General features: G+C 42.6%; 1 protein-coding gene and 1 non-coding gene across 3 annotated transcripts in view; both read right to left on the bottom strand.

Annotated features, from left to right (window-relative positions):
- Window positions 1-26,582, bottom strand: part of LOC117234553 (zygotic gap protein knirps-like) — a 39,743-nt gene that overhangs the window by 8,268 nt on the left and 4,893 nt on the right. Inside the window, exons 2-3 of one of the 2 annotated variants that reach the window (XM_033495901.1) lie at window positions 22,235-22,621; window positions 17,784-17,861 (exon numbers count right to left, since the gene is read on the bottom strand). In XM_033495901.1, coding sequence (XP_033351792.1) covers window positions 17,784-17,861; window positions 22,235-22,264 — 108 coding nt within the window. In that variant the 5' untranslated portion in view covers window positions 22,265-22,621. The remainder of the gene's footprint in view (window positions 1-17,783; window positions 17,862-22,234; window positions 22,622-26,582) is intronic. The other variant, XM_033495902.1, reaches the window with a different exon arrangement.
- On the bottom strand, window positions 9,169-9,344 carry LOC117234660. Its single transcript, XR_004493558.1, has one exon. It is a non-coding gene; the product is annotated as a U4 spliceosomal RNA (small nuclear RNA).

Genomic DNA, 26,582 nt, shown 5'->3' with positions numbered 1-26,582 from the left:
GAAATGTGAGATCGTAAAAAGTATCAAAATTATGAAACAGCTGCTTATTGTCCGATTTTACATATCTATATGATATTACCGAAACCGCAATAGCCTAAGTGTAACTTTATATTTAATAAAGTAAGAATTTTGAAAACGAGAAAAATAAAATTGTCAGTTACGTGTTGTCGATGCCCTAATTTCACGCGTCTATTTAACGTTAACGAAGAACTAGAATAGCTTAACTTCATAAGTGATATTAAAATCATTAACGAAAGATGAAGATAACCAGCCCAAATTCTTCGAAAAATAGTACTTTCTATCCCATCGATATATATCTCTTTCCAATTTGTTGTTTTCAGGAGACAGCAAGGAATTTGGGAGAAAGACGGTTAAGCGCGGTTTCGTTGGAAGATCGAGAGGATTTTTTGGCCAACAGCCAGGGAAACCCAACTGAAACGGGATCGCTGAAAACCGACGGACTGTTTCTGACGTCATGCCGCCACGGAGACCTTGGCTGACGTGCGTCCTGCATGCTGAACACCGGTGCCACTCTCGTTTTCGTTTCGAGTTCGAGCATTGCGTCGCGTTGTAGATCGGACATCGTGATTGCGGCATCGTTCGAGTTCGATGGAACGCGATAGAGAAATTGAATTAGAGACGAAGGCTATTTAAATGTAGAACAATTTTCTACCTATGCTTCGATATTTGCTTCTCCGTTTGGATTTGCTTAGGACGGTGTTTTCAGGAACTATTCTACCGTGGACAGTAGAAAATTCCTTTTAGAACATAGCCGCTAAAATCTATGTAATAATATTACGTATAAATGCGACATGTGAATCAAGGCACATGGAAGAGCGTTTAAATGTAAGTTTCTAAAAATTGTATTTTTTAAACGAATTCCTCGACGTCTCAACCTGTGCTGCGTACATATAATTAATGGCAAAAGAATAAAATAAAAATAAAAAAATAGCGACACAAGAAATACGAGAATCATTGAAAATTTGAAAAAATTCTCCTTTCAAAATTGGATCTTGACAAGAATAGTTTGAACGAAAAGATTAAGATCTACTTGGCTGATTGTTTCGAAGCTTTAAACGTACACCGTCTTATTCATTACACAGCCCGTGACAGAATGAATCGAACCTCTTGGATTTCTTTCATAAAGAAATAAATCTTTGTTACACACGATTCATGAATAAGAAATGACGAGGCATAAGAAAAAAGCGGAGAATCTTTGAAGTTGTTCGACATACATAAACATGATTACATCTCTTCTAATCCGAGGTATATCTGATCTGTACGAAAGACAAACTCCATTAAGATTGATCGTTTAATTCCTAAAAAATTGAACGCTAATGAAGAAACGTTCAAGAAATAAAATCAACTGATTAATCGATTATTTCGATCTCGATACTTTTTTTATCGCGTGACGAATTAATATTCTCTCGTGAAAAAGTATTTTGCTGGAAAAAACCTTGCCGATCGTAGGAAAGCGTCAAGTGTTACAGGGATTTTAATGCCTCGTCATCGCAGTTCACGCGGTTTCGCGCGCTTTTATGACAGTGAATGCTTCCATGCCGGTGTAGCAGATTGAATTGCAGATCGCGCGTCGACAGTTCCTAACTGCAGGAACAATGAACGACCGTCATTGTATGCTGATGCTTCATCGCGATTTTGTACGTTCGTTTAGCTGGCGCTACGCACGACGGAAACGTACTTCAACGGAACGACACCTGAACATGGAACTACTATGTTTTCTAAGAAATATCTAGGTTTCACAGTAGAATCATTAATAATTTGATCGATGGTGGAAATTCATGACACGTGTTGATTTAACAGCTCGAAAAACTCCTCAAGATTGATCGCTTCGCGGAGAATGCGACGCTATGCGGTACGTTAGTTTTTCTTAATATAGTTGAGGAACTGGAACTTTTTATCGCACAACTCGTTCTTGGAGTTTTTATATATGTTCTTCTTACGAGCGATTGTCAGAATATTTGGAACGAGTTTTCGTTGAATTTTAAAGTTTAATCGTTTCGTCGATTCACTTGATAATTTGATTATTAATTTACAGTTAAAATAATATCGACGTTCGATAGTAATTTAGAATTTTGACGAATCTGTTATTTAGTACTTTATTGGATGACATAACATCCGATCTAGAAGCTCAAAGATCGAGAATCTGTAGCATGAAGTTGAGCAAAAAGTTATTGAATAAACAGGCTATTAAAAGCGTATTTTCCGATTCACGGTATGTTAAAGAACAATACGCGCCAACGTACTTCCTGGTCTGAGCACACGTGCACGGCAACATCATAATTTATACTTCTTGGCGTACCAAGCATAACATTAGGCGGCCCGCAATTGATTATCACCAGTCTATTACTTCTATCTGAAGCGATAAAATGGCAAAAGGTTGCATTCATTTATGCTAACACGACGAGCATGCATCTAATTTATGACACATCGACTACATTCTTCGATTCGATCGAACTCTAAGAATAGTAACTGAACATCGTGTATTCCCAGAATTCTTCTATCCGTTTTTATTATTATTTGTCCACTGAAACTGGATTATTTTTACCTACCATATTTTCACTTCTATCGCTACATGTAAATACGTATAGAAAAATTAAAGGGAAAAATTGAATGCAGCATCCGTGCACGATAGAAGCCTGATAAAATTCACGTAGCAAGTTATCAAAGCCTTCTTTTACTTCATCTTTTTAATAAGTGTAATACATCGTGTTGCTAGTAACAACTTGTGTCAATTTTCGTTAAAGTTTGTGGTATAACGAGACATTCCTTTTATAGTTTATCGATCACCTTCTTGACCGGTGTACTTGTGAAACTGACAATGACATAGAAATAGCATTAGGATGATTTTAAACGTTGCGATAGTTGCTCCGGTAGAAAGTAAAAATATTAAAGGCAAAATAAACAAATGAATCGTCCAATTAAAACAGAGACAAGAAAAAAGAAAAATCTTCTACAGAATACGTTTCTTACAAACATACCACTTTCTAAACCGATCAATCTCCAGTTGCACAAAATTACACGGTTAAAGAGAAAAAGCAAAAATCGATATAATCGATATTCCACATCCCCGATTCCTCCATTCACCGTTAAATCCTCCGTCTTTCGATAGAAATCAGCCTAGTCCATCCTACAAGAGTCTTCTGTGCGACATTCGAAGCTTCTTGGAGCTCGGTGCGCGAAGCGTTCCGCTTCAGGAAGTCATCGATCTTGCAGCGGCGAGACGAGCCAGTGTTTCAATGCTCGTCGCCATCGTCTCGATCGTCGTAGCTGTCTGGAAAGCTCCTCTTGCACCGGGGGCGCTTTATGGCTCCGTGCACGCTCGTACGTCAGCGATTTTTCCTGGGGCCCGATATGGCCGCGGGGAATTTGTCTGCGCGCCAGCTATTTGCTTACATTAGCCGTCGGAGTCGAACGGTGTTCCGCGGATCCGAGCCTCGGATAGCCCAGCATGCGTGTGGATTGATGCATGGCGAATCGCGCTCCAATAGCCAAGAAAGATACGAGCGCGATCGAGCGAGCCGCGCGTCGTGTCGAGCGTACAGCACGCGAATTGTGTGTTTTCTGTTCGAAACGAAGAAGAAACACGGGAGAAGAAAGAAAGAGAGATATACGGAGCTGGAGACTAGTATACGTGAGAAAAAGCGAAGAGAAGAAACCGTGCGGTGGATCGATGCTCGATAAAGGGAAGAATTATTTCCTCGAGCCGTTGATCGAGCCGCGAGAAAACGTTGCTTTCAACGATGGAAAAGTTATGCTCTGGCGATCGCACGCTGCCAAGTTATTCTTTTTCCTTCGAATCGCTTGGTATCTCGCTGTATATGAGAAATAATATAACAAGATACCCGATGATTCTGGTTTAATCGTATCGGATCTAGGATCGTGATATTCAAATTCGATCGGTTTACGAGACGACGACAAAGTGGTTTGGAGAAAGAATATGGATGTACCGAATTGAAAGGGGACGCGAGAGATCCGTGGAGGAAAAGTCTGCGCTACCCGAAAAGGATAAAGTCAGAAGACATCGGAGAGAGTTCTCTGGGAGGTTCTAGGATCGTGATCGATAGCGTACACCTAGGTGATTTATTCGTTGCGTGCGCGTGGAAAATGTCTTGCCGCAGATGTCGCGGCGCAAAGGCCGCGCGCATGCCATTATTCGCGAGATGGATTTAATTGCTTTGATCATATTCAATGGTGGGGAATGAGAAAAGTGCATGGAAAATGTCGAACGATCGACAGAGCCGAGTTGTTTCGTAACGCGCGCGATAAATCGTTAGGCTTCGGGGACTTGCCACCGATTGTTTATCGAACCGCTACCGGACCGTTGCTTAATCCCAGCGTAATCTGCGATCGTTCTCTACCTACGTTCCCTATTATGTCTCCGAGGGAAAGAACGCTCCGGATCAAATTTCACCTGGCGTGCCGGAAAGGGTGGATAATGAATATCCGCGTCCACGAGATCGAGTGTCGCGATGGCGTAACACTCGCGTTATCTATCATCGATTGGGGTTGAAACGTGGAATTGGGACACGAGATATTTTTAACGCGCATATAGAAAGCAGTTGAGTTAGACGCCATTGTTACGATTTATGATTCGTTTTAAGATCGCCATTTACCTTATTGTATCACGTTACTTGCTTCTTCTACGTTTTACGCTATAAGAAGAATCGTATACTTTCTCCAGAGACAAATTTATAATAACCAATAAAAATTTATTTACGATTCACTGGCAATTTAATTCACGAAATAATTTCAAGTTTACTTATTTCCATCGAATATTAACAAGGAGATTACCATCCATAAACTTACAGTCTTCTACTTTCCTAAGGAAACGTTCAGTATCTTCGAGTCTTTCTATCCCAGAATCTTCCACCAACGTTCTAAATCCATTGCAACCTGCTTTCACTTTTCAGGAGCCACCAAAGCCTAGACCAACGAACAAACGACGTAGATTTTCAACGGTTCACCAAGGTGGAATCATTCGACGGTAACGTGCCACGATATAGCTAATCTCGAGAAAACAATACCAGCGAGTTTCCTCGTTACGTGGTTCTACCTGGTTCACGAAAGACCAAGCTCGAGCCGAAAGATCATCCACGATGATGTACACCAGGCATCGTGAATCGTCCACGGGAATCCGGAAATTGCTCGCGTGAATCTCGATCTCCGCGTGATAATCGTTCGACGAACGCTTTCCACGAGAGCCTTGCGTTCGATATTTCATCCTAAGCTCGCGTGACTACGAGAACCACCGGTGGTCGCGAGCACCGGCGACACGACGATTGTCTCGCGGACAGACAGACAGATTTAGCAGACAACGGGTCGCCGCCAACGTAGACGACGCAACCCCGAGACCGGCGTTTATTTACGAGGTTGCGAGCAGACAGCCGCGTGTCTGTACTGCGTATTTCCGGTGAAAGCAGAAACAACGTGGGAGAAGGTTATCGATTCCTTGAATTGGGCACTTTCAGATTTTAAATGCAGTTTAGGGTATTTCACAGGGTATAGCATCTTGAGGATAGACTTTTTCGGTCAATAATTTGGACAGAAGAGAAGAGAAAAATAGGAAAAACGTTGTCAATCGTAGATGAAGATTATTACAATTTTTATCTAATTTTGATGAAAAGAATTTAGGCTATTTTGATAGACATACGACTGTAGAGGCAAAACGTTTGTTTAGCAATCGTGATAATTCGTTGATTTCGATAAATCGAATTTAAGACGATTTAAGTATTTTAAAACGTTTTATGTTTTAGGAGTTGATTTTCTGTCGAGCATCTACGACGAAAAAAAGATCGTACATGTCCGATATTTAAAAAATGCGAATTTAGAAACACCTAAACTTTCTAAACTCCTATCAACCTTCACCTAATTTTCTTAATTCCTAAAATTATCATAAAATCACGAAGAAGAGACTATTACGAGAAACCATCCAGGTCATTAACTGCTTCGGTCATGTCGCATGCAAATGGAACTACGAAGCACGCAATCGTTGTACCGAAGGTATTCAAGCAGCGGACAAGAAGTTGAGACGATTTCACGCCTAACTCATCACACGTCGTTTCCGTTCCAGCAAATGTCGCCGATTTTCGTCAGTTCGCTTTTGAGACGCCAAAAAGAAGCGTCGCGTTCAGAAGCCGGTTCCTTTTTTCCCGCGAATTGGATTCGGTCTAGGGACTTCCAAGAGCGGCAAATTTGGAAGGAATTCGCAGGTTGCGTCAATCGGTGGTTTCGCGTTTGCGCAAGCCCGATCGTTCTGAAAAGATCGGTACGTGAGCGTCACAGGGCGTCGCTCTGAATGCCAAATGAACATCCTCAAGGGCGCGTGGTCTGTGGCAACAACGTTTAGGCGTGAACTGGGCCATCTCGATACCTTCGTCGAGACCTTAAGCGCCAAAAATCGTCGATCGAAGATCTAAAAAGCTGCAGTCTATCGATAATTTTGTTCCGTTGCGATACGATATAATCTCGTTTGGCTGTAGATAACGTCTGGATTGTTAATGAGAATAAAATTAGAATTCCGAGTAGATCATCTTGATCTTGAGTTTAATCGATTCGGAATTGGCGATGTGTCGTGTGCGTCGTGTAAAGAATTTCACGATATAGTTAGGATTCCTTGAATTTGATTTCTTTGAGGATCTCTGTAGGAAAATCGTTGCAAAGAACATTGCGCGTAATTGGAAACTAGTGTTAGTTTCAAGATCAAGTATCATCTTTTATTCAGAAATTGATATCAAATGAATTAATATATAGAATGTAGAGAGAAAATATCGTAGATGATAGAAAATAACGTGAAATCAACGAAATATACGTAGTATCCAATAAATCAACGATACTTTATATCTAGTAATCAAATACCTGTAACATTTAACATCTTTCAATATCTGATGGTTTAATGATCCGTACTCAAACAGATTGCCGATATTTAAAGCCTTTGCTCGAACCTTGAAATACATTTATCCTAATCCTCCATCAAAAAAACTGAAACATCTCCTTCCATAGTCTAGCAAAAATTATACGTAATAAAAAACGAAATTATGTACAGATACCACGATTCTCGCGATGATCACGCATCTTGCAGCATTTACATCGACCTAACGAGAGACCGAATATAATCGACACTTCACCATAATCATCCTTAAAGTTCACAGCTCTCATTATCTCTAAATAAAGGCCGGCAAAAACGAAAAGTGCTCCCTGTGAAGCTACCGAAAACTATCGGTTTCGAGGTTCCGTTACAAAATCCGAATGCTTCGATGCGTGGAGAACTAACTAACTAACAATCGTAATTTGTAAAACGACCGTAAATTACGACAGGTGTTAAATTATGTCACGGATATTACGCTTTCGAAAGAGGCAAAGAGGGAGCAGGCTCGCAGCGTCGGATCGATAGATCGCGATTTATTGGCTCGTAAAAGAAGCGCACAGAGCGAACGTCGCCGCGATTTGGACCACATAGAAGCAAGGTGGCGGCTCGCGGTAAGTTTAACGCGACTGAGCTACGCTAGCCACCCTGTCCGCTCGTAAATCGCCATCTTATACGAGGGACGCGCCGTGGTTCGCGGTTTCCTCCCCGTTATACGTTTTATGCCAGTCCTATGTATCTACCGTCGAGGTTTCGTGTCGCTTGCGATCATATTCGCGGTTGTCATTTTCAACATGTTACGAGAGACGAATTTTCGTTGTTTAACGTAGATGCGAGATTTGTTCTACATTTCGAACGTCTAGTATCTTATGTAGATCGTGATTTATGGAAAGTTTTTCCATCGATACGTTGTCGATCGAACGTGCTTCGTCATTTGGATCGTTATCGATCCGACTGCGTTTCTCTATCATTGAAACGTTCTTTAAGTTGTGGTGAACGGCGCGATTAATTTACCTACTTTATTTTATTCGTCGATTATTTTGTTTCTATCATCTTCGTATCATACGCGTCGATTATTTTGAATAACATCGAGAATCTGGTCCAAACGAAAGAGTATTATTTACTGAAATAATACGAGATATTTACGCGTAACATTTTACAATGTCCATTTAAATAAATGCAACTGAGTTTCTAAGGAAACTTAACGAATCTGGTTAAGTTAAGTCTCGCTCAAATCCATTCAGCTGCTGCTTAATATCGTAAATGGTATCATGGATTACCATACGATAAACAAGCTTCGTTCATAACCAAAAGAGATACCGATTCTACTACACAGGCTACGAATAACGAACAAGAAGACACGAGATTCGCAACAAAATGAAATTGGCGAAATTGAATGCAACCGACCATTCCAGTTTCTCCGCGTCCCCCTCGACAACGCCGTAAACTCGATTACTGAGCCAATCTCGCCGCTATATCTCCGCCGGTACAATTAACTCCCTCATAAAACGACGCTTGGTCAGCTGTAAGGTGGCGCGTGTTAACACACGCGGGGAATCCGAGTTCTTCCGCCTCCACCGTCGCAACTTTTCCGCGGTTTCCTTCTCCTCGAAGCCACCGCGGCGAAGGTGATTCGGTTCGCAACTACGTTCGCGCATCGTGCCTCTTAACTGCCGCTATTACGTCGCCTAATTGCCGACCATCTAAATACCGCTGCTGCAAATAGATCTCTTGATAAACAGGCACCGCGATTCTCCATAATGGAACGAACGAACCGCAGCGACCTTTATGAATCTGTCCAGGTGTGCGAGGAGCTGAAAGAACGTGAAGCCGATGAGCAAGATAATTTCGATGGTTTTGCTTCTTATTTATGTGGACTTTTGCGAAATTTCTTGTATTTTTTCACATGACGATACGTACGATTTTAAACAGTGTAAGTTAACGGAGAAACATTTTATGAAAGAGAGATTTCTACCGTGATTTTAACGCATCTTTTAAACCGAACGAATCACAGCGATCTTTCCGAAGGAACATTACGTCGATGTGTTGGTTTTGCTTGTGTATATTCCGCGAATTACAATTATAATATACGTATAAGCAAATGAAAGAGAAAGGAAAAGACCCTTACTATAATTTTAGCAAACCTTTTAAGACATTTGTCGCAATACTTTTATCTACCGTTACAGCGAATTTCACATTCACAAATCTCATACAAAATCATCACTGAACCAGTATCGAAGCAATTCAGAACGACTAATTGTCACTAGCTACATGCAATTAACTGTTGAATATAAACGTTTCGATTAATTTCAACATTGTCGGTCAGTCAGCCTGCATATATGACTCTAATGTTCTTAATGTTCTAAATCGTCAAAGCGGGATATTGACAAAAGTTTTCGACTAAAAATAATCGCACCTCGGTAGAACGTAGTTGGTTACGATATCGCCGCTGCGCGAAGCTAAGATGCTATTTCGATACTGTTTCTGGTTGAAGTTCTTGCTCGCCTCGTTCATCTGGTTTTTCTCAGTTTGATTAAAATCGGTTACAGAAAACACATACTGTTAGCGTCGTGGCACAAAAAGTGGCACTGTTAAGACAACATGCACACGCCATAAATCAACCATCGCGTAATTGAATATATTCATAAATTCAGTGTTCCCTGCCAAGTTGCCTTTGTATTTTCAATAACCGAAAGATTTATCACCATCGAGCGAACGTTCTTAGATCAAATTTCCCATTCATAAGCGCCGCCAGAAACGATCGAGGCTCTCCCATTATACGCAATCTTATGCAACAATGCAGCGCAAGCTTCTTTCGCAAAACGAAAAAAAGAAAAGAAAGGAAAAGAAAAATCCATAGAACATGGAATCGGATCCAAGTAGTACTTCGCGTACGTTACCCGTACGTATGTTACATCACGAAGAAGTAGATTACCAGAACGCTTTATGCAACACGTGGGGAGCACGTTCGCGCAAAAGAGAACGCTTCTTCGTTCGTTCGAGTGGCAATAATGGCAAGGGACCAGAAAACATCGGGTGAAATGTTCAATTTCCATTTTTATTTCCACTCGAACATCGTAAGGATAAATCTATTTCTGCTGGTTTCCAGAGTTTGATTCTACTTGGTGGTTAAAAAGATGTACTTTATTATGAAACAGTTGAAAAGGAGATAATTGAGTCAATATATGTATAGGAATTTCAAAAATATCGATTTCAATAATAATACGATATAGTATTGTACATCTGTTATTTTAGACTGTGAACCTTTATGCAAATTTATATGTTTTTGAACACGCTCGAAGAAATGGAATACAAGTAGAGATTTGCTTCGCCCTCTAAATACGATACAATAACGACTACTGTGTAGCTTGAATATTTTTGAATAGTCACATTCCCATAAATGCATAAATATCCGCAACGTAGGTAAGCATCTCCGAAGTATCGAAAAGACTGACAGAAACGCGTGATTGAACTTAAAAATAAATAAAACGATACGTTTCTAACAGCTTGCTAACGTGATAAAATTGTACTTAAAAAATCTTACTCTTGCAAAGAGTGGACATGTGGCGTATCGTAATTTTCTCTGCGACCTGTCATCTTCATTGTCACAGAATTCCACGTAGATTTTGCGACTCGAGCACGATTAGCGTTTCTCGTCACGTCACGATCGATAGATTAGTCGACCGGTTCGTTCGATTTTTTCTTCGTCTTTTTTCCCCGTTTCTTTTTCCTGTTAGCCATTTGTTGCCTTATTGCTCGGACTGGGAGTGTCTAGTCGAGTAGAGACAGAATATATCGACTCGGTAGTCCCTCGAACAGAACTGTCACGTGCCGTATTTTATCCGAGCCACCGGTGAGAATCGGCCTCTCCTTTCGTTCCGTACACGCTCGTCGCAAATCGTAACGATTCCGCGACCAAGCCGACCGGTTACGCAAAGAGCTGGAACGCCGCGACTTTCGACGTTACCTGTGCGCCTTTGCAATTGTATCGTCGACGTCGGTTTACGAAACTCCGCACCACGGCCTCGCGAGTTACGACGTAGATGAATCGTCCACGACGCGATTCCCTTTATTCCACGGGTCATAACGGGTATAACGCAAATTTAAAAAGTTATAACACGAGCGTTAGCATGTTAATTTAAACGATTTAGGTCGGGAATAACGATTACGAATGGTCAACGTGTTCTCGGTTATCGGTAGACGTTACGGATAGCGGATATTATTTTTGGTTATTGGTAATCAGTGTTAGAGATCTTTTAAAAAAATTCTGCTTACAATTAGATCTTGAACTTTAAGAAATAAAGGGACGTGCTGCGATAAGAAGCCTTACTTTACGGCAATTCGAGTAAATCGACGAAACTCAACTCACTATGCTACGAATTCATAATCAATTAACATTTGTAGTTTTCTTCCTCTTCCGACACGGTAGGATTTAAATTAATAGATTAAAAATTATTGCCGCGAATCGTTACGAGGGAAAGATTTTCATGATTGAAAGAAGAAAGGTAGTTGGTCATAATGCTATCGATATTTGAATTTCTTCAAACTTTATAAAAGCGTAAAATTTTGATGCAAGAAGAAATAGTGGAAAGAAAGATATTAAAAATTTTCTTCGAGTTCTCTCTTATCCTAACAATATTATAAAAAATAGATATCAGTTACTTAAATTGACTGAAAAATATTGCAACTAAAACGCGTTAACGCAACGTCGGCCTTTAATGGGTTGACACCTTAAAGCACTGTTGCAAGCATTTCAACCTACCTAATCGTCCACTCTGTGCAATAAACGCATAAAACGCACTGCTTGCTTCTCACGTCCGGAAAACTCGACACTTCCAGGCGCTAAGTGCTTTCTCGAGTACTTCCAGCGGAAGTGGCTGGAATTCCAGGCTACGCGAGCCACAGACCGCAACTGGATCCGCCTCGAAAAAAGAAAGGATCGATGAGCTCGGCGTGAAAAGCGATTTCGCCACGAAATCGGCTCCGCGTCCTCGATCCGTCGCGGCTCCATTGTCGCGCGATGAATAACGAGCGTCGAGACCCAAAACGTGAATCACGCGTACGCGTTTCGTCGGGGCCACGGAGCGAAAAATTTGTCGCGATGTCGGTCGTGCATAATCGCCTCCGCGGAAAACAATGGTCTCCGAAGACGATTTGCATGAGAACGCGCTGCGAATCCCCGAATTCTCCTCCCCTTCCGGCCGAGACCGTACGCTAACGAGCGTGTCGAGCCTTGCAGATTGGTGCAGCGCAGGAGGATGGAAGCCGGGTCACGAGCGTTAATATTCACGCGCGCGTTCTGCGCTCCTCTTCGTTCGAAACCGACCGAATGGCCTTCCACTGACCAACCCGATGGCTGCCGTTTTTCATCGATACCGAACGGTTGTGGAATTTGGATGCGAATATGGCACACGACGAAACGAAGGATCGACGAGTGACTTTGAGAGATATAAGTCACTGTTTGACGACAGTTCAGAGGAGTTTGAGGTTGATCGGACAAATTTTCTTGGAGTATGACAGATATTGCGTAATGTAGGATGAAGATTTGGATAACAAATTTTTACACGTACAGTGGATACGAGAAATAATTGCACCTACGTATCCTTATTCACTGAGCGAAGCGTTTCTTCATCAGGTACTACATTTTATGTTTATGATATCAAATTCTCGGAGTTGTACGAAGGTATTTCCAAACGATGCGAAATTTATCAATTGATCTTGAGCTAAGTCCAAGACTTAATTGTCACATACAATAAGTTTTGTAGCAGATAGAATGGTGTCCAAATACTTTTTGTATCTTGTATGGCAAGCGATGGAATAAACCTAACGTACAAATATCGAGATAACTGCAATCTTTTATCTATAGTGCCCTACTCGCAAAAACGCACGAGATGAATAATATTCATTGAAAATATTGGACTTTGGACTGAGGCGACCGATCAGTCAGACGAGGCCGAAGACTGGATCATACGTCGCTTCTCGCACACATCCGGAGAACATGATGTCACCAAAAATGGAAGAAGTCCAAGCGGAAAAGGTGGCAAGAGGTGTAGAAGGAACGAGGGGAGCCTGTTCTTCGATGTAGCGCCAAGAATTCGAGGCAGTCGTTAGTATGCTAATGAGTGTTTCTCCGTTTCTTGGTTCGCTCCCGTAATGCGCGTTTCGGTAAATTATTTCAAATATTTCCCGAACTTCGCCCCCCCTCTCTCTCTCTCACATACACACACACACACACACACACACTGTTTTGGACAGACGCCTCTGGGCTCCGTGAGAATGGAGAATCTCTCTCACTCGCGGAGTTTCTAAGGAGACGCACGACGTTCTGTGTTGAAACGGAATAGAAGTAAAAAGTGGAGATAGATCGTGTGCGATTTGTCGACGCTCGTACCGACAATGTCAAAGTTGACCCTCATTTTTTCTCCTTTCACTGGACTATAAATGGAAAAGCGGAATTCTTTATGAACGCGCGAAGTCGTACCTGGTTCTATGTTCCCACTTGAGACTTTTTTTTTGTCGTTTGCTGGAGAGTGTTATTGGACACTAGAGAATACCGTGTATAATGGTCACGCGTAATGGTTAAAGGTTACTTTGCTCGGGATTTAAAAAATTATTATACACCGACTGCTACACTCATTTCGTCGATTGGCAAATTTATCCGAGTAACATAAAAGTTTGCTTATTAGTAAATCTGATAAGCTAAGATGTAGAACGGAAGATTATCTCTTACGCATCTAGAAATATCGTATCGCCATTAATTACTATAAATTTCATCTAGAGAAAAAATAGTTTCATTCCGATGATCCTACTAAATCTGAAAAACTTTATCGTATATATTTAACAGACGAGATAAAAATCTCAAGCTTCGCTGTATGTAATTTATTCAAGCCCTCTAAACCAACTAAACGACAACGTCGTGACAAACTTCCCTTCGAGCGCTCAGAAGCGCTCGAACACATTGAACACACATACCAACGAAAGCGACTTAGAGGTCGTCGCGTCGATGTGGATGAAAGATGGGTCGTCAGGACCTTTATTTCTTTGCCTTTGATTCTCACCTCTGGACTCTCGCGTCTCGATATCAGGCCCCGATGGCGCCGTTATATATCCCGGCGATAACATCGAAAACGCCGTGAGAGCAAACGTTCCAGAGCTCGGTATTTCTCTCGAGTTCGTGGCTGCCGTGTATACTTACACGGCCACGATGATAATATTAATTCCCCGGGCTGGTATATCGTTTTTCATACGATCTCACGGCGGTGATCCACCATCATTAATTAAACATTCAATTCGTATGAGAAATTTTCACGATCGAGAGCGCCGGCCTCTCATCTCGCTCCGGGGAACGTTGACATGATCGATGCTGGATCAGGGGCGGGAAAAAGGTCCCGGGAACTCGGCGAACGGCGATTTGTCCCGCTAACGGGAACCTGGGTCGAAAAAATTCGCCTGCGATGATGTTCGCCAAAGAACGAGGTCGTAATATGTGGTTCGAGGTTTTTGTATCGCGAGAAACATTAAGAAAGTAGTACATAAATGTATTGTGATAGGAAGGATAAGTAGTTTGTACAGTTAATCCCCCGACCCTATAGGTAAATGTATTTTCTCTAATTTCATGGTCAGCCGAGTTAGCTATGGTTCAGTCTATTATTCCTTTTTTTTTTACCGTTCTGCACTTCCAAAAGAATCTGACAAATTTGTGGGATTCGTTAATTACATTATATGGCGGAATACGCAACACATTGACGGAATGCTCGATTGTTGGATCGTGGAGTAACAGAAAATTTGGATTTGGCGCTTTGTAAGAAAGATGGGGACAGGCTGAGATTGTAAGCAAGACACTACCGCACATACAACCGTTCGTTAAGTCGAGTGCTCAGAATCTATTTGAATAAAAATGAAGATTCTTTTCGAAGGAATTCTCGAGTGAGATTTCTCGTGGATCGTCAACGACCTAGTTAACCCACGAAGGATTAATTACCAGAGGTCCAAGACCAGATTGAAGAACGATTTATATGGATGAAAAAGTACGGCAGTTTATCCCACGCGATACGTTAAAAAATGTAGAAGTTTCCTTCAAATCGTTAAACACGAATCGCTTAAAGCAATCTCGAAATATAAATACGCTAACGCAATAGCAAAGTGAAGACGCTGTAGGATGACCAAATCACAATTGCTCAAGAGTACCCATAAACCGAACCTGTCCCAAAAACCACACCCAGAACTTCGAACACCTCTCCGCTAGAAAACCACTAATAAACATGTAAGCGTCGCCGTCTTATCTCGGAGGTATCCAGCGTAGAACCCGGGCGAGAAAACCGTAAGAGGAAGGATGGATCGGAGCGCGTAACAGGTCGAGCGAGGAGAAAAGGCCGATCGCGGACAAGCAGGCTTTCAAAGACCACCGATAGGTATCCACACATAAATCCGTATCACGTGTGTAGGTCGTATTTTCCCTGGGTTCGTTCGATCCTAGAGAGATCCCACGAGTAGAGAGAAGAGAGAGAGAGAGAGAGAGAAAGTCTAATTTACCTAAAACGCGTTATCTGGTGGCTCGGTCTGCGGGAAAGTAAACGCACGCGGCAGAAAACAGAGACAGCCCGTGGCCCGTGGTTGCCTTAATGAGGTCCAATTACTATCGGATGGGTCACTTAGTATGCGGTACCGATATTCCACGGTGCACCACATTAGTGGGACGGTAGACAAGGAAGGGGAGGGGGGAGGAAACGGAGTTGAGAGGAAAGAGAGACGAGAAGAGCAAGGGTCAACACCCTTCGGAGGGAGAGAACCGCGGTCTAACGAGAGAGACTCCACTGGCTTCGTCCTGTCGTTCGATTCGACTCGTACGAGTTCCCGCGAGCGCACGTGCGCCGAGGAATCCACCGATTGAATATTATTCGCGGTCCTTATCGATCGCTGCCGCCGCGGGAACACCGAAGGACATCGCGATGAAAGCGCAGTCCCCGCTTTGCTCTAACCATTCTCCGCTATTCTTGCCTGACGGCTCAACCTGGCCGCTTGTCGTCTCCGCGAGGTCACCATTTTTCACCCTTTCGCAGCGAGGAAATAATAGATGCTCGAAGAATAAGAAGGAAAAGAAAATCGTTTAAACGTACGGTACAAAGAAATATGCTCTCGATTGTATTAACGTGGATTTGTAGACTCGTCCATTTGCATCGTGTGGTACGTTGGAGGCCGTATTTCATAATGATCGTGACACCTGTATCAATATGTATCACTCTTGTCGGAGGCCTTTTACTATTGAGATACGCGTAATAAAGATTTTCTCCTATTGATCGCTATGCCGTTATTACAAATTGTATCAGGCGCGCATGAAATGTCGTTTTTCTGACAAAGGGTTCAGATATACTGGGAGAATTCCAAAGAAAGTAAATTCGAGGCTGAAGAAAAGTAATACGAAATTCGTTCTGGAATAGTGGCTAGATAAATCGAAGGGAACAAACGTTTAGCTCGGTGTTAACTGTCGCACTTGTGTAACGGCGCAGTCGTCACTAGGAACTTTTTTACGAATTACGTGAAATCTGTGCAAAGTTGCACTGACTTTTCCTTACATTACGGCACCGTTCTTACGGCTCGATTTACGAGCCTTTCCCTGGAAAATTATTTATTGAAAATAAACCGCCTCTTGGTTACACGGCTATTTGCATACTGAGCGAAACCTGAGACATTTATGTTTCCACGGGATCGCGAAATGCGGCGAAATTCACGGATAAATTTTCCATCGTTCGTTTGTCTCCGGCTTTCGAAATTTTTTTCGAATTTACGCTTCATCGTAGGTCTTCTTACTTCGGTAAAACTTCCTAAACTTTCTTCCATAAACAAATGTGGAAATAGAAAGTACTAATTTCTCACAGTGGAATGGAAAGTTAAAAAAAAAAAAAAGAATTATTAAACCGTCGGTCAGTTACTAATTTCTATATCAAAGCTTGTTTCGGATATTAAAACTTAAAGTTTGTCAAGAGTCGATCAGAAATAGAGTCGATAGGAAAGAGAGTGAAACGTTTCGATTATCAGCCGTATGGTACACGAGAAAAAGTTTCCGCCATGTGTCACGTTTTCAAAGACAATCGCGTTATGCCCACGAAACCGTCCTCGAAGGAGGACGATCTGAGATAATCGATTAGTCGCGCTCGATTCTCTCGTCCACTTATGGATTCGAGCCGGGCGAGCGTTTTTCGCATCCATCGGAATGGGACTTTCTCACCTTCCTCGCTGATAGTCCGACGTGTACGTGCCTGTTGTTCCCTGTCGCGATTCGACACGGCTTATTAAACTTCCCGCCTTTTTAAATCGGAGTGAACGCGATGAGACGCGACTTCGAGCCGATACCGGAGACCATAGATTGCTGTTAATTCGATCTTTCGCCGGTGATTTTAACGAGTAGGTGAAGCGCCAATTTATCGTCCAATCGCTTTTTCTTATTTTCCGGATCAATATTCACAGTACTATTTTAAAATCTTGATTCCTATCGAATAATTTTTTTAACGCTACAAAGACAGTTGTTCGTAAGTGAACACGAATTTCGTAAGTTCAATTTCTTTGTTTTAACGCGATTTAACTTTCTTCTTTGTATATGTTATTTCCCCTAATGTCTCTTACGCTATCGATCGAAAGTTAAATAAATAGAAAGACAAAGGAAATTTCTACTAGTTTTCGTATCTTTATTTACGAAATAATGACAATATTAGCAAAAAATTGCAATATTTATCTAGTATCGACTAAAAAGCGATCGCTCTTTAACCAGATATCGTTACTGTATTTAATTGTCCCGTTTAAGAACAAAATAATTGGATCGGCTATCTATAAGAAGCTTAAGCCCTTCAGTAGCGTAAGCCATCTTACAATCCAGGTTGAAACGATGATTAAACAGATGCCTTACCTTGCACCCCTCGCAGGTGAACGCTCCGAAATGAAAACCAGCGGCCGGCTCGCCACAGACCTTGCACACTTGATTCATCTGCAATTATAGAAATTATGTTATTCGAAGGATAGCGGTGCGTCAGTCAGTTAGCGCGGTTCATCCTTGGCGAGATAAAGAGACGAAGAGGCCGACTCGTATACCAAGCGGGGAGGAGGAGGTTAGTCGTGGAACAGAGAACGGACGAGAGGGAAGAACAGGGCGAGGAAGGGAGAGGGAGGGGTGACGAACCGGTTCTCCGCGTTCGCTTCGATTTTTATTCCTCCCACAATATCTTACGGATGTTCGAATGCTATTTGGATTACCGGGAAGAGGAGAGCTTGAAAAATTATTCTCCCTCCTTCGCGAGCCGCTTTCTTTACGACCATTATCGCCCCTGACACGGTTCAACGTTGCGCTAATGCTTCAGGCATCCTCCACTCACGACGATCGATTTCGTTCGCGTTCTCATCGCGCCTGTCTTTATTCCCGCATTGTTTCGTTCGACGTGATCTTTGACTTCGGTTCGAGTACAGTTTGTATTTGCCCTAGCAGCCTGCGCTACGAACTATCGTTTCCATCGCGCCCATTCATCGTCGCTTCTATTTAATAAACGCCCCTTCTCCGTGCGATTCGTCGCGAGATTGACGGAGGACCATTAACAGTTTTTCCGTCAACTCCAGTCGACTCGACTGGAACTTTTTTCTTTTTTTTTTTTTTTTTTTTTTTCACGCACAGATCCGTTGCCAGTAACAACTGTGAGTCGAATCGGAGGACCGTGGCGTTCATAAATCAACGCTATCTCGGTAAAAGCCATCGCCATCCGCCGGTGCGCGCGACTCGGTGTCAGGGCGATGGTCGCGTTTCTCGGGTAAAACTGGAATAAAATTAGACCATCGATGATCCGATAAGGGAACCTTACCTATGAGGGGCCTCGAACGCACCTGGCTTCCTCTAATGTCGTTATACCACGTTTATCTCGGCCAAAGATGGCTGGCTCAAATCATTCGACCGACACGCGAGGCCTTGCGAAACACACCGAACCGAGCGTTTTCTAATATACCGGCTGAAAAAGGTTTAATTACATAATTGTGACTAGCTTTTTGAAATTCAACGGGGATGTCGAAGTTTCCAATTCGAGAGAATTATTCAGGCCTCTCCCGGAGAACCGTGTGTCGTTCCTCAAAAAATGACTATATTCGGAAGAACCATGGAAAACACGATTGCCTTTAAACAGTCGATCCTTTTTTAAACGTTTCTGTACCACGATTGATTCACGACGAACGTCAGTGGAGGATTACGCTGGCAACCATTCGATAACAAGAAATCTGGTATCGCGGTGAAGAGCATTGTATCGCAATAACGAAGGGTAGTTAATCTCGGCAAAGACGCGTTTTTGCGGCCAGCTCGTCTTAACGAGAATTCAAAGTGAGCGTAATTAGAGTCTAGCCGCGACACGAGCCGCTTCTAATCGTCTGCTCGTGATTGTTCTTCTAAAGGAAAGTAGCTGGCGCCCGCGAACGGTAGGCTGTCGGTATTAAACGACGAACAGAGAAACGGAGAAACGCTGTGAAGCTTCGAAGGGTGGGAGACGGTCGAGGAGAGAGGGAGAGATAGAGAAGAAGAAGAGTCGACTCGCAGGTTCGTTAAGGTTTCCAAGTTTTTTCTCGACGCAGTTGTTTGACGCCCGCTCTTTCTTTCATTCCGTTTACTGATGAGCCGAGACCATCCTCTTTTCCTCTCCTTCGCCGCGGAGAAACGGACAGAGCTATAGGTGTCTCTTCTTTTTTCCTTTTCCCTCTTTTCTTCGACGCGACCATCTCGTGCCACGACAATGACCTACTCGTTCGTCCAGACATTTTCGAATCATTATGCCGGAAGTCGTTGCCTTCGAACACGCTGTTTGAAACGGTTAGAGGAGTTTCTTGCGTCTTTGGAATCGTTTCTTGCGACGTTCGAGCGATGAAGCTAGAGCGATTTCAGGAAAACGATGAATCGCTCGAGATGCCGAGGATAAGTTGCAACTGTATTGTACGGGCAGTGAGTAAAATCGCCTAAAGACGACGCTCCTCGATAAAAGTATCCTTTTAGCAGCGATTTGTTAATTTATCATTTTTCATAGAACGTTTCTGAATTTTCATCACTTTTTTGTAAAGTTGATGCGCGAATAAAGTTTCCTTTTCTCCTTGTATTACTTACTTTTTCATATAGCTTGCATCTAGATTCCTTTAGCACGAGTTTCATACGTTAGTGGTCGATAGCTTTAACGTTAATTGCTTCACGAAAAACCTGGAAGATTCACGCTGCGGATTAGCCTCGATCAAATCGCCATCTTTCGAAAGTAAAAAATTATCGCTAGTTTATTACCAGAGGACATTTCACCGGCGAATGATGCATCAAAAGTAAGACGCGAGCAGTAAAAGGACGGTTATGCAATGGATTATTTATATTACATTTGATGATATAAAATACGATGTATTTGACGAGCAACGTGCTAAAAGCTGCAATATATTATACCATCTAAAGGTTGTATGCATCAACGAGACTTATCTTTCTTCACCACAGCCTAACGATATTACGTAGATTTCATTAAGTCACATAGGATTTTTCTTCGTTAATCTTTCCCGCTATTACCTAGAAAAAAGAACTTGAAATCCCCATCCGTAGATATACAATATTATTCCACTAAACGTAATACTGGATTGCTCGAAAGAAAGTAAACCTTCGCTTATTTCTCGCACAAGTGTTCGAATATTTATAGAAATCCTTTATACGTATATTATGTGTGTCATATCAAACACTTTGAGATTTCATTAGTACCGTGCATGGTTATAAATTGGTAGCTCTGATAGAGCTTAAAACAAACCAGGAAATGTACGTGGAAGCTGTGAAAGTAGCTATATGTTTCTTAGAGATCACAAAAGTATTTAAACGTTCGATTACCCATCGTATCAATAGGCCTCGATACTCAATGGCAACATCTTGTGCGCTTATTGTGTATTTCACACGGCTGTTCACGCTGTACGATATTCTTTTACCAAATCACCGTAAACTCGTCTCGTAACTTGTATAAATATTTGCAAATTGATTTCAAATTTTACCGATATAACCGTGTCTCGGGCCAACCGAATTTCGATATGTTTTATATAACAGACTCGACATTTACGTAAAAGTTCTCCGTGGTAAGCGTTCAAATAGCTTCATGAGCCACTGCGTACACATAGATAATTGAACTCCAAAAATATTTCGAACTCTGACATTTGACAGCCTCGTGGAATGCTCGAAGCAACAAAATCGAAACACAATTCTGCGCCGGCTATAATTCCGTTTCAAGGCGGCCAGAAACAGCGAGCGGAACGCGTGAGAATGCTCGCGGAGCTTTCGGGCTCGTAAGCGAGCGGATCTTTCTCTTTCTTTCTTTCGCTCATAAAGAGAGGAGAGAGACAAGGAGGATGAAAGGTTAAGCGGCGCAAAAACGGGGCGCGGAGCTAATATCGGGACGTGTTGTTTCCATCGATGCGCAACCGCGTGAGGAATATTCGAGCCGTGGCGTGCACGCAGCCAGACGTTGATTAACAGTGGTCTCGCGATTAACAGTAAATCACAGAGCGCATCGATTCAGCCTTCTCGTAACCGTATCCGTGGCCCGTAACCGACCGGTGACTATAACCAGCGAACGGTACCATTTAAGTAGCCGAGCCTATTGATTTTACAAAGGATCTGGACGCGCGTGCACGGACCGATATCGATTCTATCCCACGAGCTGACCCCGATTCGGGCCAAGGCTGTTCTCTACTTTGCCAAGAATCGATCTTTTTGCCCTAAAGTGTCTCGCGAAATCTGCCATGTTTACGGTTAACCCTTTCACGGTACGACGACGTAAGCAAGAAGTCAGAAATTCAATTATTTCTTCGACGTCGTCTCATCTTGAACGATCGAACTAATTTGCAAATTTACAAGTCGCAAATCGTAAGTGACGAATTTTCTTAGATGATGCTAATAAATAAGCGCTCGTGAAATTTTACAAATCGCAACGCAATTGCTTATCCAACGTTTCAGTTGCAACATTGCAAAAGCTATTGCAGGTGTCTGTAATCTGCAACTTACCAATTGTCAATTCATTAATTTTCGAGCTCCTAGTAATTGTCTACAATGATGCGTATACTACCGTCTAATGAAATATATGATCCTTGTACGAAGGAAGATTTTTATATCGTTTCTAATATCGAGTAGAGAATCGTGATACTAGATATCACGACAATAGTAGGAATCCCCTGGTGTGTCAGCGAAACAATAGGAATTTCCTATAAAAGCATAGTCATCGACGTGCGACCTCCGGCATTAATATTCATATAGACCGAGCGAGGGGATTTACGGAAACGATTGCTCCACCTTCCGTGAAATTTCTTCCCATGGTAAAGGATTCCGGTTACCAGTGCTCGGAGCGGTCTCGAGCTCCACATCGGCGAGGAGACGCTTATCACGGGCACGAAGCATCAGATAACGCGCGAACTACCAGCCAAGGAGCGTTCCCGCGCATTTATATGCAAAAATACTCGAGGCCAGTGCGCCGCATCGAGAGAAGCAACAAGACCGACTCCATAATCTGCCCATCGACGTCTCATTGGTCCCGGCGGATGTTGCACAAAGGCAAAACGCTTCGAGGAGAAGCGGCTGGCTCGTGTATGTACACGCGCGCACACCTCGTACCCTAGTTTCCACGAGTAGAGTCAATATTTGCTTGGCACTCGTTTGTTAATGAAGTCGATCGACCTGCTCCAGATATCGGTTTACCGTGCCAAGAGGTAGCTTTCCAACTCCTGCAACGGGAACGCCAACGATCGACGAAAAAGGGACAACGAATGGGTCAGGAACGGGAGAACCCCTCCTGTCATCGTTCCACTCGTCCTGCGACGCACCACGCGCGTCTAGGGGCACGTCGAACGTTTACGCGCCATTAAACTCGAGTCCCGTATGACGTTTATCCCTTTATGAGAGTTTTTTATCTCGACGATCCCTTCGCTGACTTCCTGCCATTGTCCTTTCACCCCGAACAGTAACCCTTTACTTAACCGAGTTCTTGTATTTTTTCTTTGGGGAGCAGCGGAGAAAGGAGAAAATGGTGGCGAAAGGATGGAAGGGAGTGACAGAATATCGTAAGAACATCTCGTAGATAGAACTAAATAGTTGACGAAATTTTACAAGTTAAAAGGTACGAGCCAGCAGTACCGAGAATATCAAGAAGTTTAGCGACGATTGAAATTTTACAAGTTCCTCTAGCTATTCCATATTTGATGAAAAATTTTTAAATTCCGAACGAGACGAGATAATCGATCAACTATGCTACTCGACGGAAAATTATAACTCTGGAAAAGAAATTTACTATAACTAGTAAATTGTTATGCAAAAAAAAAGAGTCTCGATGGTGAATGTTGAAATTTTGTATGATTATAGCTATTTTATATCATTATGCTTCGAATTACATATATGGATTATATATGGATTATATGTATAGCGTTGTCCATTTATTACCAAGTAAAAGTGTTTCCATTAAGCTTTTCGAAGAGTCAGCTTCTGTTCGTAGCAGCGTTCACTCAGTCAATTCCAACGAGGAAACAGGCTTCAAATTTCCTAATACACGAATAATAAATTCTCACTACCGTTACACGTATTTGCAATCCAGAATCACTAATATTTCATTCTTCCAAAATCCAACAAGTCGATGATATTTCGAAATTCTAGAGAGAAAGAACGATAAACGAGAATACCAAAAGATCGACACCTTCGTTCGCGTGGTCGTTCCAAGAACTGAAATCAACGTCCATAAAGTGGCTAGGCGCGTGTCGTTTCCATAGCTGTTTCGTTCCATTTCCTCGGAATTAATTTTACTGGACTGTAATAGAGGTGGGACGCGGTCTGGGTAGGCGACAAAAAGCAAAGAACGAAAAGCGTGCGAGAGGATAATCGTCCAATTAAACGGTCTCGAATAATCTTTCGTCGATTGCGTTTTCCACGAGCGAGCGAGCCGAAGGAAACTAGTTCTTCGGTCGCGTGAACTGTAATTACTCGGTTGACAGGGGACCGTGATTGTTACAATTCTACCGGTCAAGCCTTTGCTAGAGAAAGCGTGGCGCGATTTAATTAATTGGCGGGTATATTAATTCGCGAATTTATGGCCGCGTTAAGAATGACCGCTTGATTACCGGGCTGCCGTTTGATATACGGCTAGCCATTTTTCTCGCTAAGTTAATGAGTTAATGAGTCCGCTCGAAAGAACGGGTCGATATATCACCGGCTCGTACTGTGCCGTGTATAAGCAACTGCGTCAAGGGAATTTCTCGCACGAAAGTCACCGCTCGGAGAGACGGTTGCTCGCGATCTTATCGTTCTGGCGCAGTTACGCGCGCGCGGCCACGAGCGCGTGGATCATGCGGCCTGGTTAAAATATACCGACGATTATGTCCGTTTATCGCCAATTAGGAGGAACAAACGGGACGATTCGGTCGCTTTTACCCGAGGCGCGACAGCTAACGCCAGCTTCCAACAAGGTCGTTTACTACGGCTTCTAGATTACCTTTATCGTAGGAAGATGGGTGTTCCTCTGCTCAAGGGAAATTCCTATGCACCTCGCTTCGCATTTGCCAATTATATGTAACGTATCGTTTCGTTATAGAGGCTTCCACGAGTATTTTCCATGGAAAATGAAACACTTGGGTAGAACGTTTAATCTTCGAACAACATGCTTTTATCGTGAATTAAGCAATTTACTGAAAATAAGACGCTCGCGAAGCAAAGAATTCCAAATGATAAATCGAGGACTTGTACGAACGTTTCTGAAACACGACCACTCTATGACTACATTACCGGTAAACAAGAAAGGTTTGAACTACGTATAAAATTTTCTAAAAATAAAACTCTTAGAAGGACAAATTCCAAATTTCAAAATTAGGAGGAGTCGAAATTCCTTCGCTGACGAGACTCGCGAGAAGATAAACTCTAACCTGGCCACGATTACTAGTTAGTTGTTGCCGGACCAACGAAGAAATACGAGAAGTCTTCTCCGTCACCGCAGGTTGCCCAACATCTACGATCTTATGAATTGTAAAGGGATGGAGATCTAGGAAAACGGACTCGAAAGGGAAACTGCAGCGTGTTGAGAATACGGCCGGGCACAGGTCGCGCAATTTGTATCGGCCTGGATGCGTTTTTAACGATCGGTTTGATGGATGATGGCCGCGCCTCGCTGGCACGTCGATCGAGTCCTTGAAAAATGATGCTCCAGATCGTTGTATACGCGTTCAGACACTCGAATCCACGACGTGTCACGCACACTCGCATGCGTGCTACGTGTATACGTCGGTTCCGAGCATATGGCAAGGGAGGACGGCAGCTTCTTTTCGGTTAATATGTTTTCGCGATCCATAAAGCGCCCGGTTGGGAGTCAAAGACAATTAATAACCTTCCGTAGGATCATTTATCGCGACAGTTTAGCCCCACGAGGCCGAACCAGGCTTCTTCTCTCTTTCTCTCGACGTGGATGCGTATTCGTGAAGAAGAGGTTCGCTGACGGACCGACCAGAGTATTGTTCATCTCCTTGGCCCGTGACCGATCCAATTTTTAACACCGTCTATACATATACCTTCGTTGCTCTTCGAACGATTTTCCTCAGCCACTCGAAGTTAATCGACGGAAACCAACCCTTGCCGCGTGTGGGAATTCTCTTTCAGGATATCGCGTATGGAATTCGTTATGCCGAGATACGACGAGACGAGGGGACGATTTCGAACGATATTCATCGATGGAAATGGATTAAAAAGTGGCCTTTCGGGTTACATTTGCACGCTGATGAAGGTTCAGGGTAGTTTGATTTGGAAAGTATCTCTACGTGTTTTATCGAAACCGATGATTTTAAGGAGAAATCAGTTTAGAAGTGTCTGCTCTATCGTTCTGGAAAATATCCTTTGGAAAATCTTTCATTTTCTTTTTTTTTTTTTTTTTTTTTTTGACAATGAGAAACATTACCCTTGACTTTTGTAACATTAATTTCGAATTAGTAAGAAAATTAGACGGTATAATCGCAAATACTTTGCGAGATATTTGTCACGATCCAACGTGAAACTCTTGCTCGCCTAAGAAGACAGTTAGTGACGTCTTGCTAAGAAAAAGAGTACAGACGAAACAGGAGCAGGAGAGGGAACGTCGAACACGCGAGTTCACCTATTAACTAGTGCATACATTAGATCATGTGCGTGACAACGATCAAGTACGGTAGAGCTAAACAGAATTATCATTAACTAAAAACTCAAATCATCCTCCGTATTTAATCCAGTTTGCAACACGAAAATATTTATAGACGGATTACACATCTCTTTCGAAGAATATACGTAGTAAGAACGAATCGTCGCACGATTCCTCGTTTTAATCACGCGCCAATGATTTTCTTAAAACATAAAAAAACGAAATCGACACATAAAAAAAGTTCCTAGACCGCAGCGAGGTTTGGCAGAGTTTATTAAAAAAAATGTCTGTCAATTTGCTTGACATACGGACAAATCGTCGTAAACCTCGATTAAATCGTTCGCCTCCGTTGATTTATTCTCGTCGATTTCGAGCAGGGATTTTATGCGCGCGCTTTTCTCGCCGCCGGAACGGTCCATACGTTTGCGTCGCGAGTCTCTGCAATTTAATCTCCCTTTATTCGACGATTAAGCGCATCGTCGTTGATTTACGATATCGTAAACGCGCGACGCTAAAGGCCTCGGGGATATCGCGTTGAAATT

Source organism: Bombus vosnesenskii, unplaced genomic scaffold, assembly GCF_011952255.1.
Source record: "Bombus vosnesenskii isolate JDL3184/JDL3185 unplaced genomic scaffold, Bvos_JDL3184-5_v1.1 scf7180000013305, whole genome shotgun sequence".
NCBI classification, from domain to species: domain Eukaryota; kingdom Metazoa; phylum Arthropoda; class Insecta; order Hymenoptera; family Apidae; genus Bombus; species Bombus vosnesenskii.
The sequence above is the reverse complement of the archived record's forward strand: the minus strand, read 5'-3'. Positions and strand labels throughout refer to the sequence as shown.